At 39.0% G+C, this 21,993-nt stretch overlaps 1 protein-coding gene across 4 annotated transcripts in view; it reads right to left on the reverse strand.

Moving 5' to 3' along the window:
* VTI1A (vesicle transport through interaction with t-SNAREs 1A) overlaps positions 1–21,797 on the reverse strand; it is a 260,912-nt gene extending 239,115 nt beyond the window's left edge. For all 4 annotated transcript variants that reach the window (XM_032116804.1, XM_032116803.1, XM_032116806.1 and 1 more), the window contains exons 1-3: positions 21,605–21,797; positions 14,934–14,992; positions 9,383–9,493 (exon numbers count right to left, since the gene is read on the reverse strand). In XM_032116804.1, the coding sequence (XP_031972695.1) occupies positions 9,383–9,493; positions 14,934–14,992; positions 21,605–21,698 (264 nt within the window). In that variant the 5' untranslated portion in view covers positions 21,699–21,797. The remainder of the gene's footprint in view (positions 1–9,382; positions 9,494–14,933; positions 14,993–21,604) is intronic.
* Positions 21,798–21,993: the final 196 nt, after the last annotated feature.

The raw sequence follows: 21,993 nt of genomic DNA on the forward strand, positions 1-21,993 counted from the left end.
CACTCCCCGTTTTCTTTCTCTTTATACACCAGGCGCCAAATATTTAGTTAGCAAAACCCTTTTTTCATTACACCCATCTGAAATGGTTAAATGTTACTATAGAGGGAAAAATTATTCTGTTCTACTGCTGATCCCTGAAGCCACCTGCTATATTCCTTTTTACTATCTGTAATCTTTATATTTCTACTTTAATTTTCATTGATCACCCCTTTTAGGAGTAAAACCTCTGTAGTATTCACTAAATATTGGAAAAGGCCTATTTTCCTAGCACTGGCACCCTAAAGGCAGTTAATAAAAAGCAAATGAAAAGTAAGGGAGGTGCTGTATTTGATCCACTTATTATAAATGTATACAAGCATTAAATTGTCAAATGTACAACTTTAGATCCTCTAACCTTTGCAGGGATTTCCTCCCTAACTGAGTAAGAACAGCAAGTTTAAATAGACTTTGTGGCCAAGAACCACTTTTTGTTGAGGTTTGTACAGCAGCTTTAAGGGAAGCTGGCTGTACTTGGGACAGACAACTAAATTGTTGCAGAGTAAAAATAAAAAGCTACCAAACAAAAGAACAGAGATATTCACACTTTTTCCATATGTTTCACATAGTAAAGAACACTACTAGGAGGAGGCAGAATCACTTTAATAGACTTCCAGCTCCATTCTTTTACTTTATATTCCTTCCTCACTAAGTCTTAAGCCAGAAACAAGATGACATCTCCACTGCTATAAAAGTCCATCTCTTTTTACCTCTGCTAGCCAGTTTTACAGAACCATAAAGTTCCTCCTTTGTTTATTACTTGTATATTAAAAAGAACCAGCCTAGAGCACAAAATGGGAAGGTTTTTTTCTGAGACAAAACAGGCTAACATTGTGTGGTTTAGTTTTTAAATACCATTTAAAAACATTTGCAGCTAGAAAATATTAAAGAAATGTAATATTTTTCAGTAAAAATTAAAGTCTACCTACAAAAGGGAACAGCACTCTATCCAACACTGAAGACATCTGCCTAAATATCTGCTTTGTTCTTGGGTTAGAATTTGGGCAAGAGGTGACAACAAAAATTTACCATTTTGGTTAGTAAGAAAAATTGGTAAGAAAAAAGGTGGATTACTTGATTAAACGATTTTTCTTAAGAATCCCGGACACTTTCAAATTCATCTAAAACATTAGCTTTTCACAAAGGCTTCTTAATCAATTATAGTAGACTTCTTGGGAAAAGAGCCAGAAATGCAATTTAATTGAACTGTATTTCTATTGCACTGAATTTCAGTATTCCACTTTTGGAAACCCACGATCATAAAAACAAAACTATGCAAAACATGATGCCTGGCAACTGATTTCTTGTAAAAAAACACACACAAGTTAACATGTAACATCACTAAATCAGTGCCATAGAAAGCATCAGAGAGAAAGAGCAAATACATCCATCACTGTTTCTTCATCTCTCTTATTAAAAAATCTAGAATTTATTTGCATTTACAAGAATTTGCAAGGGGCACAGAAAAATTTGTACTATCCCAGTAACATTACCATAAATCTACAGTCTGTCTCCTGTTATTCTGTGGCAAAGGTTTTCAGCAGAAACACGGTAACTAAAATATTATTAGTACTAACAGAATATAATGAATGCTAGTATTTGTAATGTTTGACAACTCTTTGACAACCAGACATACAATGTATTCAGTTATGCAAAGAGGTTTTTTTTTTACGCTCTAATATTTGCTTATGATGCAATGAGAATTTCAACAAGCATTTAATATGTAATGACCATATAAAATTTTCCCCTTGAATTCTGATTGAGAAAATATCAAGATAAAGAACAAACCTCTTGAAGTTGGGTAGAAATAGAAGCACTGCCGTTAAAAATAACTATTTCAAGTTTCTCTTCATGAAAGCAACAAAACCAAGCTGGCAAAAAAAGCTATTAACCACTCGTTTGCCAACTAATTTTTGACATGGGACAGTTAATCAGTCACAAATAAAAAGTTCACCATTTACCAGATGGCAACTTCACTATAAAGGGAAGCTATTTTTGACCATGGCAATTAGTCTTCTCATGTTTCAAACACTAAATTCTATTTTCACATTAATTTTTAAATCTATGTGGCTTTAACTTAAAATAAACTGTACATCAAAAGAATGGAAAATAAACAGCCAGGAACACAATTTGACGAATTGGATTTATTTAGTTTATTTAGCTAAACAGGGTCCATTGGATCTCTTTAATAGGCTGACAGTTGCACTGGGCTGGTTAATAAAACATTCAACACAGTATCTTCAGCCAATATAGAAATGCAAATCCCACCAGAAATATTTTATTCATGAAACAGTAATTTCAGTTACTACCAAAGCAAAAAAAAAAAAAGGGGAAAAAAAAAAAAAAAAGAAGAAGAAACTGGGGGGGGAAAAAGGGGAGGAGGGGGGACCGACACTTGCTTTGCAAACAAACAGCGCCACCCAGCGCCACTCCACGGACAACACACCGGGACATCGGGAACACGGCTGGAATTTATCCTTCCCGTGTCAAAACGAACCTTCTCTCTATTTTTTACGATTCACCAGTAGCACATGTCTCTCCCTATTCAGCACTGAAATGCAAACTAGCCTCGCTCTAGCTGGGAAAAGGAAAAGGAAAAGGTAAAGGTAAAGAAAAGAGAAAAGAAAAGGAAAAGAGAAGTGAAGACGTAATTACACGTTAAGGAACTCGAGAGTGCAGTTCTAGCCTGAAAAGCAAACACGTTCAAATGGTGGGGGTTTTGCACAGTTCGCCTGATTTTCTTTTTTTTTTGTAACCTTTTGTCTCTAACTCATGATAGAAACAAAATCGAACTTCTACTTGAATGAGTGCAGGTGAGCAATACAACAAAGTGAGTGTAAGATACACTCTGTTTTCCTCATTCATCATTGTCTCCCACATCTATGTTCAACTACGGGACCTTTATTACTGCTGCTATCAAAAGCACGAGAGTGATAGCTGCTTCTTTTTGCACAACAGGTAGGGGAGTGTCACTTGAGTAGAATAAGAAATCACTGAGGAAGTGGGAAACAATAAAGCCTTCCCCCTTGTGGGCCTCACACTCCCAAATACAGCATTCACCTTCTGTATATGAAGTCACTCACCAGCTGGTTAGAAGTAATTCTGAGTGAACATGGCTTCTTCTACTCTCTTCTAGAAAGAACAGCAAACATACTTAATTCTACTATTTTGAGAAGCAGAAGTTTTAACATAAGAACAAACTCCATGATAAACAGAGAAATTGCAGTTCTCTACCTGGGAAAGGCTGATGAGGACTGAAATCTGAACAGGTCTACAAACTATCAGGTGAGAATGCTTGTTTAATGAAAAAGGCAAAGCTGATATCATGCTGAATTTCTACTACATGTCTTAAAACACATTTTACAGAAAGATTTCATTCGGCCACAGACCACTTTTCAGCTTAATTTAGTACAGAAACATTCTGTGTGTGAAGAGAGAAAGGAAAGAGGCATGAATGCTTACAGTGCCCTGTATGAGTCATATGCCTTTCATTCACAGCCTGCAGCCACACACAAGAGTTATCAGACTCACCAAATCATTTCCTGGAAGCACCTTTATTTGTAATCAGTCAGCCAAGTCTAAGCTACACAAACGGGTTTTTCTAAAAATCATGTGCATCACCTCCACCACAACTTGTTGAAGGACCAACAAAGAGATACCACAAAATTCACCAGTCTTAGCCCCACGTGTTAACAGATGAGGCAGACACAGAATTTCCTGTGAGCATTAAAATGGAGTTGGTTGAGAGAAGAATCTAGTTAAGGAATTAGCTTTACTGACATTAAAAATTTGCTGCTTGGTTGCCCTCACCCAGCATTTTATCTCTTCACACATTGAGTTATGAGACGCATAACACACTTACTGGTCAAACACGGGATGATTCTTTGTAAGCAATACCTACAGAATTACAAAGCCCAGGAGGTAAGGTGTGTTTCACTGGTCAGGCCTCTCAGGAATGCCAGCTAAGATGATCATAACCCTTTAGGTTAATCACAAATTAAGTATGTTAACTCCCATCTTTCACACTTTCCTCCACAGAAAAGCATCTCATCACTAGTTAATTCTATTATGAAGTAAATTTACTTCCATCTTCATACTTCCACACAAAACAATAAAAAGAAATTTAAGACATAAATAACTTAGAGAAAATTTTCTACTGGTGTTATAAGTTATACCACTTCCTAATATTTCACCAGTTTAGGCCTTTAACGTCACAAAAAGAAAAAAAAAAAAAGAGAGAGAGAGCATTCTTTCCTGTATCACTTCTTCCCCACTTAAAATAGCAATACTATAAATCAAGTAATTGCAAAAGGTCAAATGCCTCCACCTTCTTCCACCACAAACCCACCAGGGTGGGGACACAAGTGAAAACAAGCTGAAGACAATGTGGAATTTGCTTCTATAGAAAAGACGTTGGCCTAATGCTCAGCCACAGACAGGCAGACAAATGTATCAGAAGTTATTAGAAAGGTGACAGAGGGGGAAGAAAACAGTACCTCTGTAAGGAGCAGTTTGAGTACTATGTAGAGGAGTGATTACTTATCTCAAGAAGGTGACAGTATCTATAAAAATGGCAGTGGCGGAATTTTTGTTCACAATATGCTTTTTCAAAATTAGATTGTCAAAGTACATGGCCAGATAATTCAAATTGTTCCTTCTGAAACTAATTTCAGTCTTGTGTGCATTAAGACAAATCTTCCACAGCCCCATTCAAAAGAGCTGTACTACTCACATAGTGAAAACTAATCTGATTTCAGAAGTTTCAAATGTGTCAACAAGATCAGGTTTCCCTAAAGGCATGTGTACCTGCCCAGGCAAGGTTCTTGCGCATACATGACATGTTGGCATGATGGATTCCCTGTTTTTAAGACCACTGTTGAGAAACAACAATGAAGATACACACACAGCAGTCCCACACATGGCTCATAATTTTGTAACTACAAAGCATTATTGCACTATTTGCTTTATAAATCAAAATAATCCAGCAGCAACAGTTGAGTCTCCAAACTGGAGATCTAGGGGAGACTGGCCATAAAGATACAGCCAGCAACTTGTCATTTGACAAATGATGTTCATTATGCTTACAGCCATATGATTATTTGTCTGGGTAAGTGACTGAACCTGAAATGGGAGTAGTGGTATTTACAAAACACAGCCAGAACATAACAGACATAGCTGTGTGAGTTGTTTAGGTGAGCTTCTGGACTCAGGTGGTACTTGAGAGTCATACAAGAGAGCTAACTTTATCCAGTGAAATTCCACTGCCCATCTCCTTAAATGTTGTTAAAGCTTAACAGCAGTTGAAATTTCAACAGTGACCTTAAACAGAACCTGTAGGAGGTATAAATTGTAAATACATATCTTCACTATTAACTGAAGCTATTGTTAAATGCCAAAAATGTTTAAATGTTTACTCAAGTTTTGTACAATGTGTATATGTATCTGCAACTTCACCCACGCCCCTTATTTTTTCTTTTAAAGGTTATTCTGAAAGTCAGAATTACCAAAATCAGTAACAACTCTGAGAATTTAAAAAGAATGAGCACTGTCTCCTGAACTGATAACAAATGCTACTTGCAAAATTTACCTCTGTGCTGCCGACAGAACAGGAACAGCTCCTATGTTGCCTCCTTTATTTGATGGCTATTTCTTCTTGCTCAATATGCTCATCTCACTTTCAACATTGATTGTGCAATATTCATTTTTATAACATGAGTATTATTGTATAATGTGGTCTTTACTGGATTTTTATATTTCCTCATCTATTTGAATGCCTTATACATCAGCAGTAAGCTTTTCAGGAAAATAAATGCCTGCCTCTGGTTTTTTCCATTTTACGGTGCCCTGACTTTGACCCAGTACATGGAACCCTGGGGATAGATACAAATGCTAGCAAATAACTACATACTTGCTAGCTTTATATAGTCACATTTTCACATGGACTGGGATAGATTTAGGTCAAAGTTATGTTTATAAATCTGGAAGCCTTTTACCACTGTATATCCCCACTGTTTAAAGATAACTGGCTACTTTCAGGTAACAACATAAAATGCTTTATTTGTATGAATAAACAACACCTATAGTCCATGTACTTAAAAGACTGCTTTTTTCAGTCAGAACTTGCTTCAAGCAGGCAGGCACCATGGACAGTCTACATCTGAAATAGCCAGAAAAAAAATATTTGCAAGCTTAAACCGCATCATGGTGCATCAGTATACGGAGGAAAAAGACCTGCTGACAGGAAGACCGTTTTAAGCTTCAGGAACCCTTTCGCAGGTGGTCCCAAGACCTGGAGCAGCCCGGAAAGCAGAAGACTGTTATGTGCAACTCCACTTGGGGCCACAAGATAGAGCCACCAGCGCGTACACGGGCCCTGCAGCCGGCCGAGCTCCGCAGGTCCCACCACACCTCCCCTGACCTAACGGGGACAAAACACGCTACAGAAATGAAGGGCCTGGAATGTGCTGTTGAAAATGAGATAATAAACGCAAGATTCACATCTGCAAGTAAAAAAGACAGCAAAAGTCCTATCAAAGAGTTTAATTCTGTTTCCGTGTGTTTATCACAAGCCTGAAAGTTGGCTTTTTGAGATGTGTGCAGCTTTTCTGCAGAGAAGCATCACTTCATGCTTGCCCTGTTCTGATATTTCTCCCCAAGGAAGACTGCACAACACTGAGGTAAGCATCAGAAACCACTGCTGCCTGAAGTCGAGGGGCAATGCTCATCCTGTTCATTTTCCCCATCAGTATTCATAGTGCTATGCTTTCTGAGTAGTTTTAAAGATAAAATTGTGCTATTCTTTTTTTCATTATCACTATTCCCCTTCAAGAGAGATGGCTAAGACAGGGAAAGGTGGTTTTTTCTCCTTGGATACAATTTACTGCAATTAGTGTGTTACCAAGCATGCATGTGCAATACACTGCCTGGGGTAGATGTCTTTGCCTTCACACACCCCTGGACTGTAGAGCATTGACACCTAACTGCAGGTCTTAAAATAACAAAGATTAGCAACGAGAGGAAATAAACCTCCTATTTGCAACTTGTTCCTATTTGATTACAAAGTTAGAGATGAAAAGCCATGTTTGGAGTAACTTTTCTGAGCACAGCTCAACAGAGCTTAAATCTGTATTTTTCAGAATATACTTCAACACAGTAATGTGTATGGAAAAAAAGCCCCTATATATTCACAAAGATGCCACAGCACCTAATAACTAATATTACAGTGATGGCACTTTGTCATTATTACATGCACTGTTCAAGATAAAATAAACTCACCAGTTACTTGTTAAATGTCACAAATAAACTTTAATGTTGTCCATCCTGCCAGTAAAGAGTGGACAAGTGGCCAGTCCACAAACCGCCTATTTCCTTCTCCTAGCTTTAAACATGTTGCTATGCTACTGTTTTCTGTAACTATTTGGGTGAGGGCAAATTTTCAGATGCTATAAGGCATAAAAATAACCACAAGATCAAATCTTATGTTATTAATGAACATAAAAGAAAACTACTCATGCCAGTTCTGCATTCACTTTATGTTTGAAATATAGAACTTAATGAAAAAGACTGTGCACTGAGGTATGTAATTTTTGCAATTGAATTCACAGACTTAATTTCTTTGAAATGAAACAAGAACACTCAAAAGCACTTCCATTTCAGCAAATACTTCAGCTTTCTACCTTTGACAGCCCTGGAGCTTATAGAGTCAAAATAACATTTCTTTTCCTCCTCCTCTTCCCTCTTTGAACTCACAACTGTTCTGCAGTTTCCAACAAGCTGCTATTTGACTGGATAATAATCCAAAAAGAGTCTTAAATCCTCACATACAGAGTCAGAAAAATATTAGTACTTAGAAACTGGAACTACGTAAGGCATTTAGTTGTAACACCACTATTTGCTATGTAAGTAAGATCTTTTCAAGCATAGTTGTTTTCTTCCAGTACTTTGCTCCATCCTTCACATCATTTTCTTTCCTTGATCTTCCGCTGAAGATCCTTGGGCTTGGGGCTGTTGTTTCTATCCATTATTACCATATGTTCCTTCCTCTATCTCATCTTGGTTTTGGTTCTTCACTCTGAGCACCAACTTACATTCTTGTGATCATGTAACTCCCAGTGCTATGATATGTTTCCTTGCACGCATTTCTCCTCTTCCATACAGTGTCCAGTTCTGAACTCTCTCATTTTCACTTGCCTGGGAATATGGAAGTATGAATTCCACCATCTACCTACATATTGAAATAGGCCAGGAATAAATACATGCTGACAGCAAATTGTCCCACATCTGAAAAGATAAACAGCATTCGCAATTGGTCCAGAAATTGCTCTCTCTGGGAAGTCACTGTTTGGCCACACACAATTCCTACAGGGGAACAGATGAGACTGCCACAAAATTTTGATGCAAGTCTTTTTATTCTAACATTCCTCAAACTTTACAAACTGCAACCATCTTCTAATACATTTCCGTGTAACTGCTCAACTTGGCAGAAGCACAGAGGAGTGACACTCAGCTGGATTTCTTGGCTGCAGGTATAAACATTGAATCTCCTTCCCTGAAGGATTAAATTGCTGCCAGCAACCTGAGGAAATTCACAGATCTCCAGTGAATGGAAAATACTGCCACTAGTAATTTCTTTCTCCCTATCCTGGAGGAACGGAGCTGCTGCCAATTAACACAGCATTTTCCTACACTTTGCAATCCCTTTGAACTTTTTCAGGATTTTACAGGAAACAGTTTTGTCGCTATGTAAATCTATTCAGTGCAAATCCCAGTCACAAAAGAAAGGACTGATAACTGCAGCAGAAGCCCCCAGACAAGGGAAGCTTGTTAGTTTGCATCCATTACTTAAAAAAATGTAGTATTTATAACCAATTTGTACAAAAGCCAAGAAGAATCTAAGTGCAATGGAAAAGAAAACACAGTGACTAACAAATGAAGTACACATGAGATAAACTACATTCAAAAATTCCATGGATTGGAGATTATACTGCTTTTCATGTTACTGCCCACATTATTACTACAAGCTGTCATTCCCTGAGAAATAGGATTAAAAGCTGACTATTTTGCATACATCATGAACGCTCACAATGTTTAATGACAGAGAAACAACAGAGTTCCAGGGTAAAGAGACAGGAGGCTAACAACTGGAATGTTGGTATGGGACTGCTGCTAAAAGAAAAGCTTCTCTTCCCCAGTTTGGTTTTCATCTGTCTGCATACATAGCAAGATACATGCAGAACTCATCTCTCACACTACTCAAAAATACCCTCTCATTTGCTTGAATCATTGCATTGTTTTATTTTTAAAATTCTTAGAGATGCCTTCTTTATGTAATATGTTAAAAACTCACGAAATCAGCTTCAAGTTTTCCCATTTCTTGTGCGTAGCTTCTCATTCGACTGCTGTACATCCCTCGGCTTTGAGGTGGGATCTCTCGAACTTCAAGTTCCATCTGCTCAAGCTGACAAGAAAAAACAAAGAGAAGGCATATAAATCAAAAGGTTAATTAAAGCAAGAACAAATTTACCTAAGTTCAAGAAATATTCCTTCTTTATACGGAAAAATGTTGTTTATTCTGCAATATACAAACAATTTATCAAAATTTTTGCACAGTCTTAAGTCAAGAAACAAGTGACAAAATTAGTATTATTAACGCTCGGAATGATTTGAGTCAAACATTTCTGGCTTTCAATTCCAACTGTGATGAATACATTTTATTACAAAAATATAGTAAAACTGAGGGTAATTCCTGCAAATGAGCATAGTTCAAAAGAAAGCCTACCTCCTCCTAGCTGTGCAGTTTTGGAAACCCTTGGTTGAAAAAGGTATTTTACTTATTTTTATAATATATATGTGTATGTTTAAAGTTTTATTTACACCAGTCTGTATGTTCAATGAACTAATTCTTTTGTTTAATAAATTAATCCTTTTTTCTTTACACATTACTAACTCAGCAGAATTACATAGCCTGAACTGGCTGCCTAAATCTACATCCCAAATCTGTATGTAAGTATATTAAACAGCTGAATTTCAGGGTTTAATGACAATACTATTCAAGAACTTGTATACAGTCAAATGGGTTAAAACACAACAGATATATTCTACGTTTCAAGAGCTTTTTTTAAATTATTCTTGCCATGTAGAATTCTAAGGGGTCTGAAACACAATAATATGGCACAGGGATACAGCCAATCAAAAGTTATAAACAAGGGCTGCTAATTACCTACCCAGTGGGTGATGGAGCCTGCTCTATATGGTGCTGTCTGTTCAGGAATTCTGTTTTGAACAGCAGAAGAATCCCTCACCTGTCTTTTAAAATCTTTCCAACTTAGATAAGATAAAAGAATACCTCTCCTTAGTTGTTGTAGGTACCTGAAACAATATTTACTCACATCCTACTGATCTTGGTTGACCAATATGGCACAGGAACAGAAATGCTTTTCAGTTAGGATCCCAAACTACTGGTTGCAGGTCTTCACAAGGGACTGCTAGAAGTTATTCCTATGTAATCACTTGCTTACACTTTGAAATTTCATCTTCATAAGAAAAGCATCTGAATTTCATCAATGGAATTGCCAGACACTCAAAAGTCATTCTGCCTGATCCATTCTGATTATACAAAATGATATTCAATAATAAACTATAAAGCAGACTTTAATTAAATAGTCACTAATGAATTGAAACATATAAAGCAATTTCTAATTCTACCCAGTTCTTTAGCTCAGGCTTAACTTTCCAAAGGGGTATTATAAATTAAACCAATAGCTGGAATTAATAGTTTATTTCTTATCAATTTCATCTTAATATATTTGATCTCAAATGTTCTATAAACATTTCTCTCATATATATGTGTGTGCAAGGCTGGGAAGTTTTAATGAAGTCTCAATTCTTGTCTATTATATAAAACTGAAAACATCTACCAGTGAATCCAGAATTTGCACCAACAATCAGACCACGGTCCATGAAATCTAAAATGTTCATTTAAAGAGTCACTATTAAGAGTGTCAGGTCCAAGGAACAATGATGAAGCATATTTTGGCTGACCAATATTTAATAATGTTTTTTCATCATGAGATTAAATAGGTGAATTTTGTGGCTGGGCTGAGAAATTTCCGTAAGAAGCCATGCAGAAGACAGCAGTCCAAGCAAGTATGAACCTAAATGCAACCTAATTTCATGCATCTCCACTTTCAGAACTCATATTTTTTGTCATAAAATCATATTTTTCATAAACAAGCGAGAGCAGAGAAGCCCCTCGTATTTCTATTCAAAAATACAACAAAGTAAGTAGTGTGGCTGATGTTGTCCACTGCAAAGTAAGTCTCCACCTCCCACAGGAACTTCTCCATATGAATCTGCTCTGGACAGCTGCGAGCATTTTAAGAAACTTGTAAGCTTCACTATTTTATTCTGATTCTAAAGCCCTGGAACTTAAATAGAGATGGAAACTAAAATACACAAGATAAGAATAACCCAGCATTTGCAACACAACAATTTTGTGATGCGTCCTTCATCAAACATAAAGGCAAATAACAGAGTTTTGTCTTAACAGCAGAATTTCATTCAAAAATTCACAGTTCTTCTAGCACATGCTAGATTTGATACTCAAAGAATTTCCCCAAAGTTAGCACAACAATCATATTTCTTAAAAACCTCGTAAAAATAACAACCAGATACTCCACACTGGATCTAGAGTGACAAGACTTCTCTCCAGAGATTTCTAACTCCACAGCCCTGGCTTGAAAAGGCAGCCTGGGAATCTGAAGTTTTCGTGTTAGTTCTGCATTTCCATCAAACCAATTACACCAGTGATTTTATCCAAACAAAGCAGACAGTGTTTTAAAACCATCACTGCTTAGTGAATGCAAATAAATTATCTCTATAATAATATTTATAATACATAAGAGTGTTATTTCCTAGCCAAGTAGGAAATAAAACAAAATCAACTAATCCCAGATTTGACTATGCAAGACAATTGTCATAGGTTAGCAAGCATAGTCCCGGAAGGGACGTCCTTGCTAAGGGGTGCTTACAGTTTCCTCTGGGAACTGATAGAACCTATCAGCTGGCCAGTTTGAATATGGACAATTCTCTAAGCCACTTAAAGTTGTGATCACCTCTGTGATCCACATTTAAGAATAGGCAAACTCCCCCCCAAGCTCTCTCTCGTTTCCAGTGCTGGGACAGGCGGCTGCAGGCCCCGTGTGGGGGCCAGCGGGCCCAGCCAGGCCCTGCTTGGGCCAGGCCGGGCCGGGCCACGGCCATCCTGGAGCCATGGACCTGTTCCAGCCATGGAACCCCCCCCCACTGCCTTGCCGTGGGCAGCCGGAGCGGCTCGGCTCTCCCCCCTCTCCACTGCGATAAGAAAGATTCAACATTCCAGCTGCAAAGCTGCAAGGCCGAGGTGAGATTAACCCTTTTATTGCTGTGAAGAGCTGAAAACCTGAGGGAAGAGAGAGAGGAGATGCTTAAAGCTGAAATTCTGTTGTGAAGCTATGATATATCAGAGTATCCTGTTGTAATTTCATGAAGATATGGGGGGTGGAGTGTTCAACTCGTAAGCAAAAGCACCTGCGCTGAGATAGGCAGATGCTGACGCAGCTGTAATTTCATGGGAAGTTTGGACAGGGAGAGATGAACCAGATGAGTGAGGACTTTTGCTCCAAACGGGAAAGGAGAAAACCTCAGTTCCTAGAGATGCTCCTAGAGATAGTCCTAAAGATGAAGATGATGAAGACCCTTTGCTCCCAGGGAAGGAGAAGGGCCTCTGTTTTTGTTTCTGAACGGCTCAACCTTAAAATTGTACCCCAAAAAACTTCAAGAGTGGACCCTCGAAAGCAGTTGCGGGAAAAGCTGCAAGTCGGGGGAAAGGACTCACACGCAGGCAGAGAGAGACTCCTCTTCCTAAATGGACTGAACGATATTTGGAAGTGGGCAGCTGTCTCGTTGTGATAATGGTTTCATAGCATGAGCAAGAAGAGACTTCTCTTTCTAAATGGACTGAACAAGGTTATTATGGAAGTGGTAAACAGACTGAACATCTTAAGGGTTGTCTTTGAACATTGTCAGTGGGAGAAGGGAGGAAGGTGGGGGGAGGAGGAGAGTTCTGAAGGTGGTATAATTTTTTTTTCTTCTTTTAGGTCTGTTAATAAACTTCTTTATATTCTTTCAAGTTTGGTGCCTGTTTTGCATTTCTCCTAATTCTTATCTCACAGCAGATAAACAGTAATGAGTATTTTGGACCAAACCACTACAACAATGTATGAAAACTAATAGTGCAAGGAATTAGGTTTATTTTGATTTTCTACTGTAGCCTCCAGTTTAAAAGAGGATCTTCTTAATCAGTTCTGTTATTAGCAGGTTTGTTCAAATTGATTTCTAAACCCAAGCCTTGACATTAATCACAAACATGCTGGGTAATTGCTCAAAGCCAATAATTGAATCTAAAGATCTAAAACGAAGTGTGAAAGAAAAGCCAGTACATTAAATGAAGATCATGATTAGGATAAAAATACAGATACAGGATTTATTTTTTAATCTTATAATAAATACAAATTTAGATGGTCTTTTTCTGGCATAAGGAGAGAAGCAAGGAGTCATTAACTCAATTTGTGCTCCTTCCAATCTACTCTGAGTAGAAAACCAAATTTGAATGACCACCCATGTTGGAGCTTCTCTGTACTGCTCTGTCTTTTGCCATGTCACCTTGTAGTGAAAACGACCTGAAAAACATTTCTAGATTTCTACTTTTTTTCAGCTGTTTGAATATGAAAGTGCCCAAAAGGCCTTACTGTATCTTCAGAACATCCTCATGAGATAGGACAGTAACTTTACCATGTTTCTCACTGGGAATACCAAAGCAGAGAGGTTAGGTGCCTTGTGATCCTCAGAGGGCAAAACTGTAGGGAGTCATCCCAAGATCCAGCTTTACTGGATGCTATTCCAGTGCTCTGGTCTAATTCTATTTTTTACACTAATTCTATTTTTAAACCAAAAGCACCATGTATGCCTACAAACAGTCGAGAGACTTTTTTCTTCCTACGCTACTTCAAAAAATTAATTTTATTTCGTTAGTAAGCAAATCATCGATTTAAGTTCTTTCCATTTTACGAAATTCTAGGGTAGAAAAGCTAATTTCTTTCCCTATCCTAACATTCAGATTACATTTCTGACATTAGATAAACCAAACCCATTTGCAAGCAATAAACAAAAGCCACTTCAGGTAAGGAACTACTGGCCATGTGGGAAAAACACAATCTCAACTGTCACCAACACCTTTGCTCAGTTACTCCACATCTACAAGACTTTACTCTTGTACTCTTCCCAGATGGAAGACATGACAGGTTGTAATGGGAACAAAACAAATAAAAGAAGAATCAAGTCGCTTAACACATGCTGCTCATCACATACTGGGTTTTTTTGTCAGTGTGAACCACAGACTAATCCTTGGTTAACACATACACTCTTCTTGGATCAGTGACCCACACTACCATGGCCCCTTTGCCCTCACCTTTATGCCTCACTTGCTAAAACGGAAAAAAAGATCTATTGCTCTACAAGACATTCTGACAGATTACATCAAGTAGGTGCTTGGGTCTTACAAGCCAAAAACAAAGTCATGGTGTGTAATTATTTAATTCCATTCCTAAAGTATGAGACCTAACCCACAATTTAACTTTTTATTGACTTACAGCAATAGTGCAAACCTTGCATCACGTAACACAGGACGAAAAAAGGATACACTCTTCTTGTATTTCATATCCTCAAATAAGAACTATTTCAAGAATATTATTTTATTTTCTAATATATCATTGTTAAGTATTTTTAGGGCATGTTACTATCAATGATCCTATTATTTTTGCTAGGAATTTGCAGTTAAAATATGAAAAGCCAGAACATACCAGTTCCCTCGCTTCTTCGAGCTGTTTCTCAACATTTGCAACCATCTGCTTCTTCTCATCTGAAAGAGAATTGTGAAAATACCAATATAATTGTGCTCTTACCATGAAAGAAATACATAACATTTCAAAAGATTGTATGTATCAGCTAAAACAGACTTGAGATTTTTTCTGTGTGACATCCTCACACATGGTGATATGCACATCAGTAATTAAAAAAGGGAAAAAAAGACTGGCGAATCCTTGGAATCTTCTGCTCTGTTATGCAGCATTTGCAAGTTAGGAAAGCACTTACAGCTGCTGCAGCTGTAGGAGTTACGCCTCAGCAGGCACTTGCTGGTGTGTACAAATGCATGAAAAGGCACATACATACACTAAATTGAAAAAAAAAATCATTTAAGAACAAAGGCTTAACTTACTCATTTGCAAAATGTGAGATGCACAAAACTAAGCATTCCAATTAAAATTAATTCAGGTTCTGAAGAAAAATGGTGTTTCTATTCCCCTATTTCTATGCTGGGTCTAGAATTCTTTTGCTTCAACAGATACAAAATGAAATGCCACAGGAACTACAAGAAAACCGTTGTCGTCTAGTAGCAGTAAAAATGGAAATTAGTAATAAATATGAAAATTTTTTAAAATTCAAGTAAGTTTTAAGCTATACGTAGCAATCACCATCTGCCAGGTTCCCCAGCAAGGCTATGTCCCAGCTACAGAGACTGACTTTTGACCTTCCTCCAACCATCCATTTGCAGGCAGAGAATCCAGGATGAACTGAGAGCTCAGAATCAGTGTCACATCATCACAAACATTCCAATTGCTTCACAACTTGGTTTGTTACAGCATGAAAGGGGACTGAGAAATATTCAGACACTGGATAATAAAAAGTCCCGCATTCCTTCATTACTGTGGGTATTCAAGGGTTTCAATCCTACCATCACATCTTCCAGCCTTCAGACTCCAAATGCACTCAGTCTCAATGAAGGTAATAACAAAACTCTGAACATACAAACTGTTTGTTCGAAACCATGAGTATCATGAGACATCTGTACTGGTGGTTTGCCTGATGAAGCAGATAAAAAGTGAATGTCACAGAAGTGTCTCCAGTCACAGCTCCCCAGAGGTCACGATGGATAAGTATAGGTTGGCGCAAGACTTATTCATGTATCTCTAAACTTCACAGCTTTGTTTTTAAGTTTGAATCCCCTTGTTTCTCTTCCACATGATCTCTTTGCATCCTGGAACTGACACATTAAAGACCAAAAGGGACTATCCGATGATCTCCTTTGATCTCTGCATTCCACAAGCCACTGAATTTCAAGAGGGGACCACTTTATGAAAGGAACATAATTCAGCTTTTCACAGGCTGAAATGCCTACTCATCTATCTTCTCATTCACCTAAAATACTCTACACTCTCATTTAAGGACACAGGAACATCACAGTCTGTCCTTCCTCAGTTATGTACACTGGAGCTCTGCCTGCAGAGAGGATCAGGCTCAGGACCATCTTTCCTGCAAATCTGGAATTCACGCTGCCACATCTGGTGGATTCTACTACAGCAGAAGATGCAGGAAATATTTTCTGTGTAGCACTTTTAGTTTTCCGCAAACAACGTCTTCCATTAATTCCCCACCAGGTTCTCATGATGGCACCCAGGCCAGAAAATTTAGTGATTTATCTTCCTAACAAAAGAAAAATGTAAGAAATCTGCCACTTTTTCCCCCCCCCACATTTCTATTCTCCTATCCCAAAACACCTCTGTTCCTTCCTTCATTTGGAAGTTAGAAAGATGACAATGGATAAAAATAAAAACAATGGAAGGTATGAAACACATAATACCATTTTATTGAAGCTGAAATAAAATTTTAAAATATACCAGCAGAAAATAAATGTACTGTAGCAATTGCAGCACTGCCCTGAGTTGTACTGGATCACAATTTCCATATGCATTTAGTAACCTGAAATTTAGGGATATAAAGCTGGGGGCTTGTGGAAGGTATTTCATGCTGAATAAATTCTGCTTGTACTTGTGGTTACAAGAACTACTCAGCACTCCACTGGCCAGTAAGATCTTACTGATCCACAGAGAAATTAAACTACAGACCCTTTGTAGGGAAAACTCATTAGTACACAAGAAGGTCTGGCTAAAACTGCTCCCATAAAATTAGGAGGGAGGAGGGGTATTCAAATGATCTCCAACGGTTTAATTAAATTTTAACCCAATGTCAGATTTTACCATTGAACCAGATACATAATCACCCAGATGGTGACCAGGACAACTGCCTTTGTTTTTCCTTCAAATACAGATGTGTGAACAGGCACAAGGCAACATCCTGGCACTGCAGCTCTGGAGCAGCATCTTCACAGACTTCCAGGAGAGCAGCTGAACTTGTTGCAACTGCTGATCCTCTAGGGCACACAATACCATGCAATCATGGTTTTCAAAGCATTTCTTATCAGCTTTACTTTTACTTCAATGGTCAAGCAAAGGAAACAACTTATTTCACAGCCAGAACCCCATAAGAAGTGAGGCACAATACCCACAGGATGACTAGCTCAGGGACTGAAAGTGAGATCTGAGGGACTTCTTTTGGGTAAGAGAAGTTAGGCACTAATCAAGCAGATCAGGACAAACAAGTTACAGTCTAATTAAAGATGCTCATATAACTAACTGTATCAGTCCACTGTGACTTAGCAGTTGTCAACCTGCCTACTCAAATCATTTCCTCAAATAAAGTTCCACAGGAAATGAAGAAAAAGGTGTTTTATAACATTTTGTCTTGATTGAGAATTCAAATATCCTTTAGAGAAAATAAAAAACAGTGCTCCATCAAATATATCTAAATTTTTTTTTTCCCTACATTGCTAGACAGAATGTCTCCAAAAAATATTCCAAGTAGGTTGTATAATTTAAGTGGTGAAATTGACAAACTATGGATAAAGAATGGAAACAAAAGGAGGTTTTTCCCCTGTGTAGGATTGCAAAGAAATCTGTTCTCTATTTGTACACATGGTTGTATCACTTTCTTAAAAGAAACAAGCTTTCACTATATTTTCCCCAGTTCTTTCAGCTTTGCCCTGGCATTAGACACCTTCTTTGTCTCTCAAAGTACAGCACTTACAGAAAGGTGGGAATCTGCCTACAAGGTAAGAAAGATAACATAGCACTGGTTTGATCTCACAGCCAACAAAGAGATTAAAAAAACCTGGATCAAGACTGAGTAGTCCCACTGCTTGTGGAGTTGCTTCTTTTTATTAGTACATGCTGAGGAAGAGACTGAGTAACAAAGGGCTTCAGTTCACAGACCACTTGCAGATGTTGCTGTGCTTGCTCAGGTGGTTACACGTTCACCACTGCCAGAAGTTACTGTCCAACAGCAGAGATAAATGGAACAATACATGCATTTCTCTCTTTGGGTTATAAAACAGAGTTCAAGAGGCATAACATAATGAGCCAGACCTTAAACTGAGACAGTAAACTTCAGTACAGGAGTACAACAGAAAATCAGAGGAGGGGCTTTCTTCAGCTAAACCTGTTAGCAAATGAAACACAGCGTTTTGATTGCCCAGTAGAAAACGCAGCTATCAAGTATCAGAATAATGGCAGCACTCTAGTCCAAAACCATCATAGCCCAGAGGCTACTGTGCTGGGAATAGACTAAGTATCACCATTTGTGCCCATAAAACTCTCTTTCATATCAAGCAATCAAAATTTATATGAATTTTTGGTCAAATCACAAGACAGATGTTTCTCTGAAACACCAAGGAACATTAATAAAACACATCAGTCAATTATTTTCATTCTTCAAAGACCTGCAGCAGCATCACAGAAAATCTATTTAAAAGCCATTTCTCTATTTATAACTTTCTTTAATCCTCCAGGTGATGTCTGCCCCAACAACAGAAGACATTTCTTCCCAGGTGTTCTATTGTCCCTGCTGCTTACTGTTTCTGTAGTATCAGAGAGCCTTTGTTACATTTCTCGCTGAACTATTTATGCATTTGTGACAACAGGATTGTGTGTTGAGCCATCATCCTCCTAGAGCACAAGCCAGCATCATGTCCTGACAACACGGAATGCAGGAATGTTCCAAAACCAATAAACCAGTATTTCTCCATTACAGCGGGTCCATCTTGGGCAGCAGAGGGCAATAACCAGTCACTAGACTTCAGGAGATCTCACTTTATTATGCAGTGTAGCACAAGTCCTTACACCTTTCATCCTGCTTCTTCCAGCGTGGAGGAAGAAGGCCATCAGCAATCTCTCTCAAATCACTGCTGCTGAAAACTGTCACCTCAAGTTCCCCTCCCACCTCATTATCCTCTTTTTGAGGCTCTCCCAGACATCGCCACAAGAACTAACTGGAACTTCTGGTGATGAAGAGGCAAAGATCTTGCAAATATTCCTATTAAGAAACAAGGGAAAAATGTGTATTTAAAATATTTCTGATTAAAGTGTTCAGCATAATCAGAGATTTTTTTTTTCTAGGTGGCCAAATGCCTCTGTTAGCTAAGACTACAGTTTTGTTTTGAAGACACAGAAAATGTTTTTTCTGATGAAAAACAGGATTGCTCTGGAAACAGAAGCAATACCTAAGCCATAAATGTATAGTGCAAGAAGCAGCTATAATGCAAGTCAGTCCAAACCATGTATGACCAACCTGAAATACTGAAAAAAATACTGAAATACTGAATAATATGGAAAATTAAAAAAAATTAACTCTTGTCTTATCTTGACTCCGTTTAGCCCTGTACCACGTTATAGGTCATGCAGGGAACATGAATTCTGTCTTCTCTGAAAAGATGGCAAATTCTATAAAAAAAAGTAACCTTCTAATGGTCACATAAACCAGTGATGATTTCAAAGCCTGCTGCTTCTAGGCTATGTCACTGTTTAAGCCAATACTCTTTAAACATCTTGTATTTAAGCTCCTAAGTGAATAAGGGAGACTGATTCAAAGAAAGGATTATGGAAATCCACTACTATTATGCAGAATATTCTTCCTACTATTGAACAGACTCTGATGACTTCCAAAATCTATACAATTAGGAACTCGAATCTCTAATCTTTACAATTAGGGAATTAAATCTCTCTTTTCCTATAAGTAAGTCTAGCACTATTGATTTTCAGAAGATGAGCCAGTAGTGTATTTATGTTTCCCTGTTCCTACCAGAAGTCCTTCAATTTACTGTTCAAAAGTGAAGAAGCCTTTGTGAGGGATTCCCTGCATCCTCTCAGTAAATTGCTCCAGTGCCCATTTACAGGTTAAATATAATTTCTGAGCAGATTAAATTAGACCAGTTCTAAAATTCAATCACAGGAACTCTGATTCTCTCTCTTCTCCGTTTTGTAAGTTTCCGATACAAAACAGACAAATCTTTCTATCTCAGCTGCAGCTTCTGACTGAATTATCTCCCTGTGCCCTTGCTGTTAAAATCAAGAGTAAAACACCTTTGTTAAACCAAAGAAAAGACAGTTTCTTTTAACCATGGAACTGAACCTTAATTTTTCAGAAGACTTTCTAACTTGCTAAGATTAGAATTGGACATAACTTTCCAGAATCAGAAAGATTTTTATTTAAAATCCCCTGAGATGGCACATTTTAATTGACCACCTACCTCAAATCCTGTTTAGAGTCACTACTTCATCACTTCATGATGCATTTCCCACTCTAAAAGTAGGATGTTATTCTTTGGTCCTGAATGCACGATACCTTTTCCTTTAGTCATATGGAAAAGTACAGCATTAGCATGTGTTTATTTCCTTCTTATACACTATCCACTCCTATGGTTAAGTATCCCAAACCTTCTGGAAATATGCATAAGAAGCAGAGGCAGAAGTACTAAATGAGCTGGAAACAGAAGAGGCATTAAGCTGAGCTACAAGAGAAACAGAGGAGAAAACCACGAATGTCAGCTTCCCTCCATCTCACACTCAGAGGCCTGTACTGGGGCACCAATTCCTATGTGCTGGAAGATTCAGATGGGCTGATTAATGAGATTATAATTTTTATCTTTCTACTCTTACAGACAATATTGACTCTACTGCAGGGATACATTATGAATTAGACCGTGAACGCTGCAGGCTACTGACAAACACATTAAAGTAAATAAACACTGATTTCTTTGCATCTGCTCTTGCATGTGAGTCACCACAGTCAATTATCCAAATCAAATGTATGAACACTAGGCAGCAAAAATACTGATTCAGATTAAGTCATGCACAAAATCTGTCTGTGCCACAGGAGAAAGACTTGATTTCCATTAGTGATATTGTGGCATGATCACAATAAAGAGGATGCAGCAGCAATGCCGGCACAGGGAACATCTCCCCCAGCTCTGCCCAGCCCTGCAGGTGCACTGGCGTAACTTCGCGTGGCCACAGTGCAGGGCAGAAGGGAAGAGCTGATCCCTACAGGTGACCAGCAAACAACTATTCTGTCAGAGTATGCCTAACACATTGCGAGAGACAACTCGCCGCTGGGACAGACCCAGGGCAGGGAGGTGACTCTGCTGCGTAAGGAGCGAGGAGACGCTGAGACCTCAGGAAAGCACGCCGGCCCCTCCCGCCACCGCCCCGCGCGCTCATCGCTGGGAGCTGGAGCGGCTCTCACAGACGAGCCGGCCGGGCCTGCGGAGCGAGCGCCGCGGGGTCGCAGAGCAGCCGCTCACCTCCTACCAGCTTCGGCACCTTCCCGATGCGGCCCGTGATCTCTGCCGTGAGCACGGCGAAGTCCTGCTCGTAGCTCTCGAAGTCGGAGGACATCGCGGCGACGGCGCTGCCGGTGCCGGGGGCCCCGCTCCGGACGGCGGTGCTTCCGTGTTCTGCCACCCCAAAACGCGTCCCCCACCCCGCCCCCGGGCGCCTCGCCACAGGTTCCGGCGAAACTCAGGTGCTTTAACCGGCACGGCCCGGCCCCTCGTGGCCGTCCCGACAACCCCTAGGCGGCCTTGGCGCGCGGAATCGCCCTGCACCGCAGGTACCGAGGAGAGGCGGCAGCGACGGGTCACTCCCGCTCCGCAGCCCCTCACGCCCCGCCTCGTAACCTACAGGGGCGGAG

This window comes from Corvus moneduloides, chromosome 8 (genome assembly GCF_009650955.1).
Source record: "Corvus moneduloides isolate bCorMon1 chromosome 8, bCorMon1.pri, whole genome shotgun sequence".
NCBI lineage: Eukaryota > Metazoa > Chordata > Aves > Passeriformes > Corvidae > Corvus > Corvus moneduloides.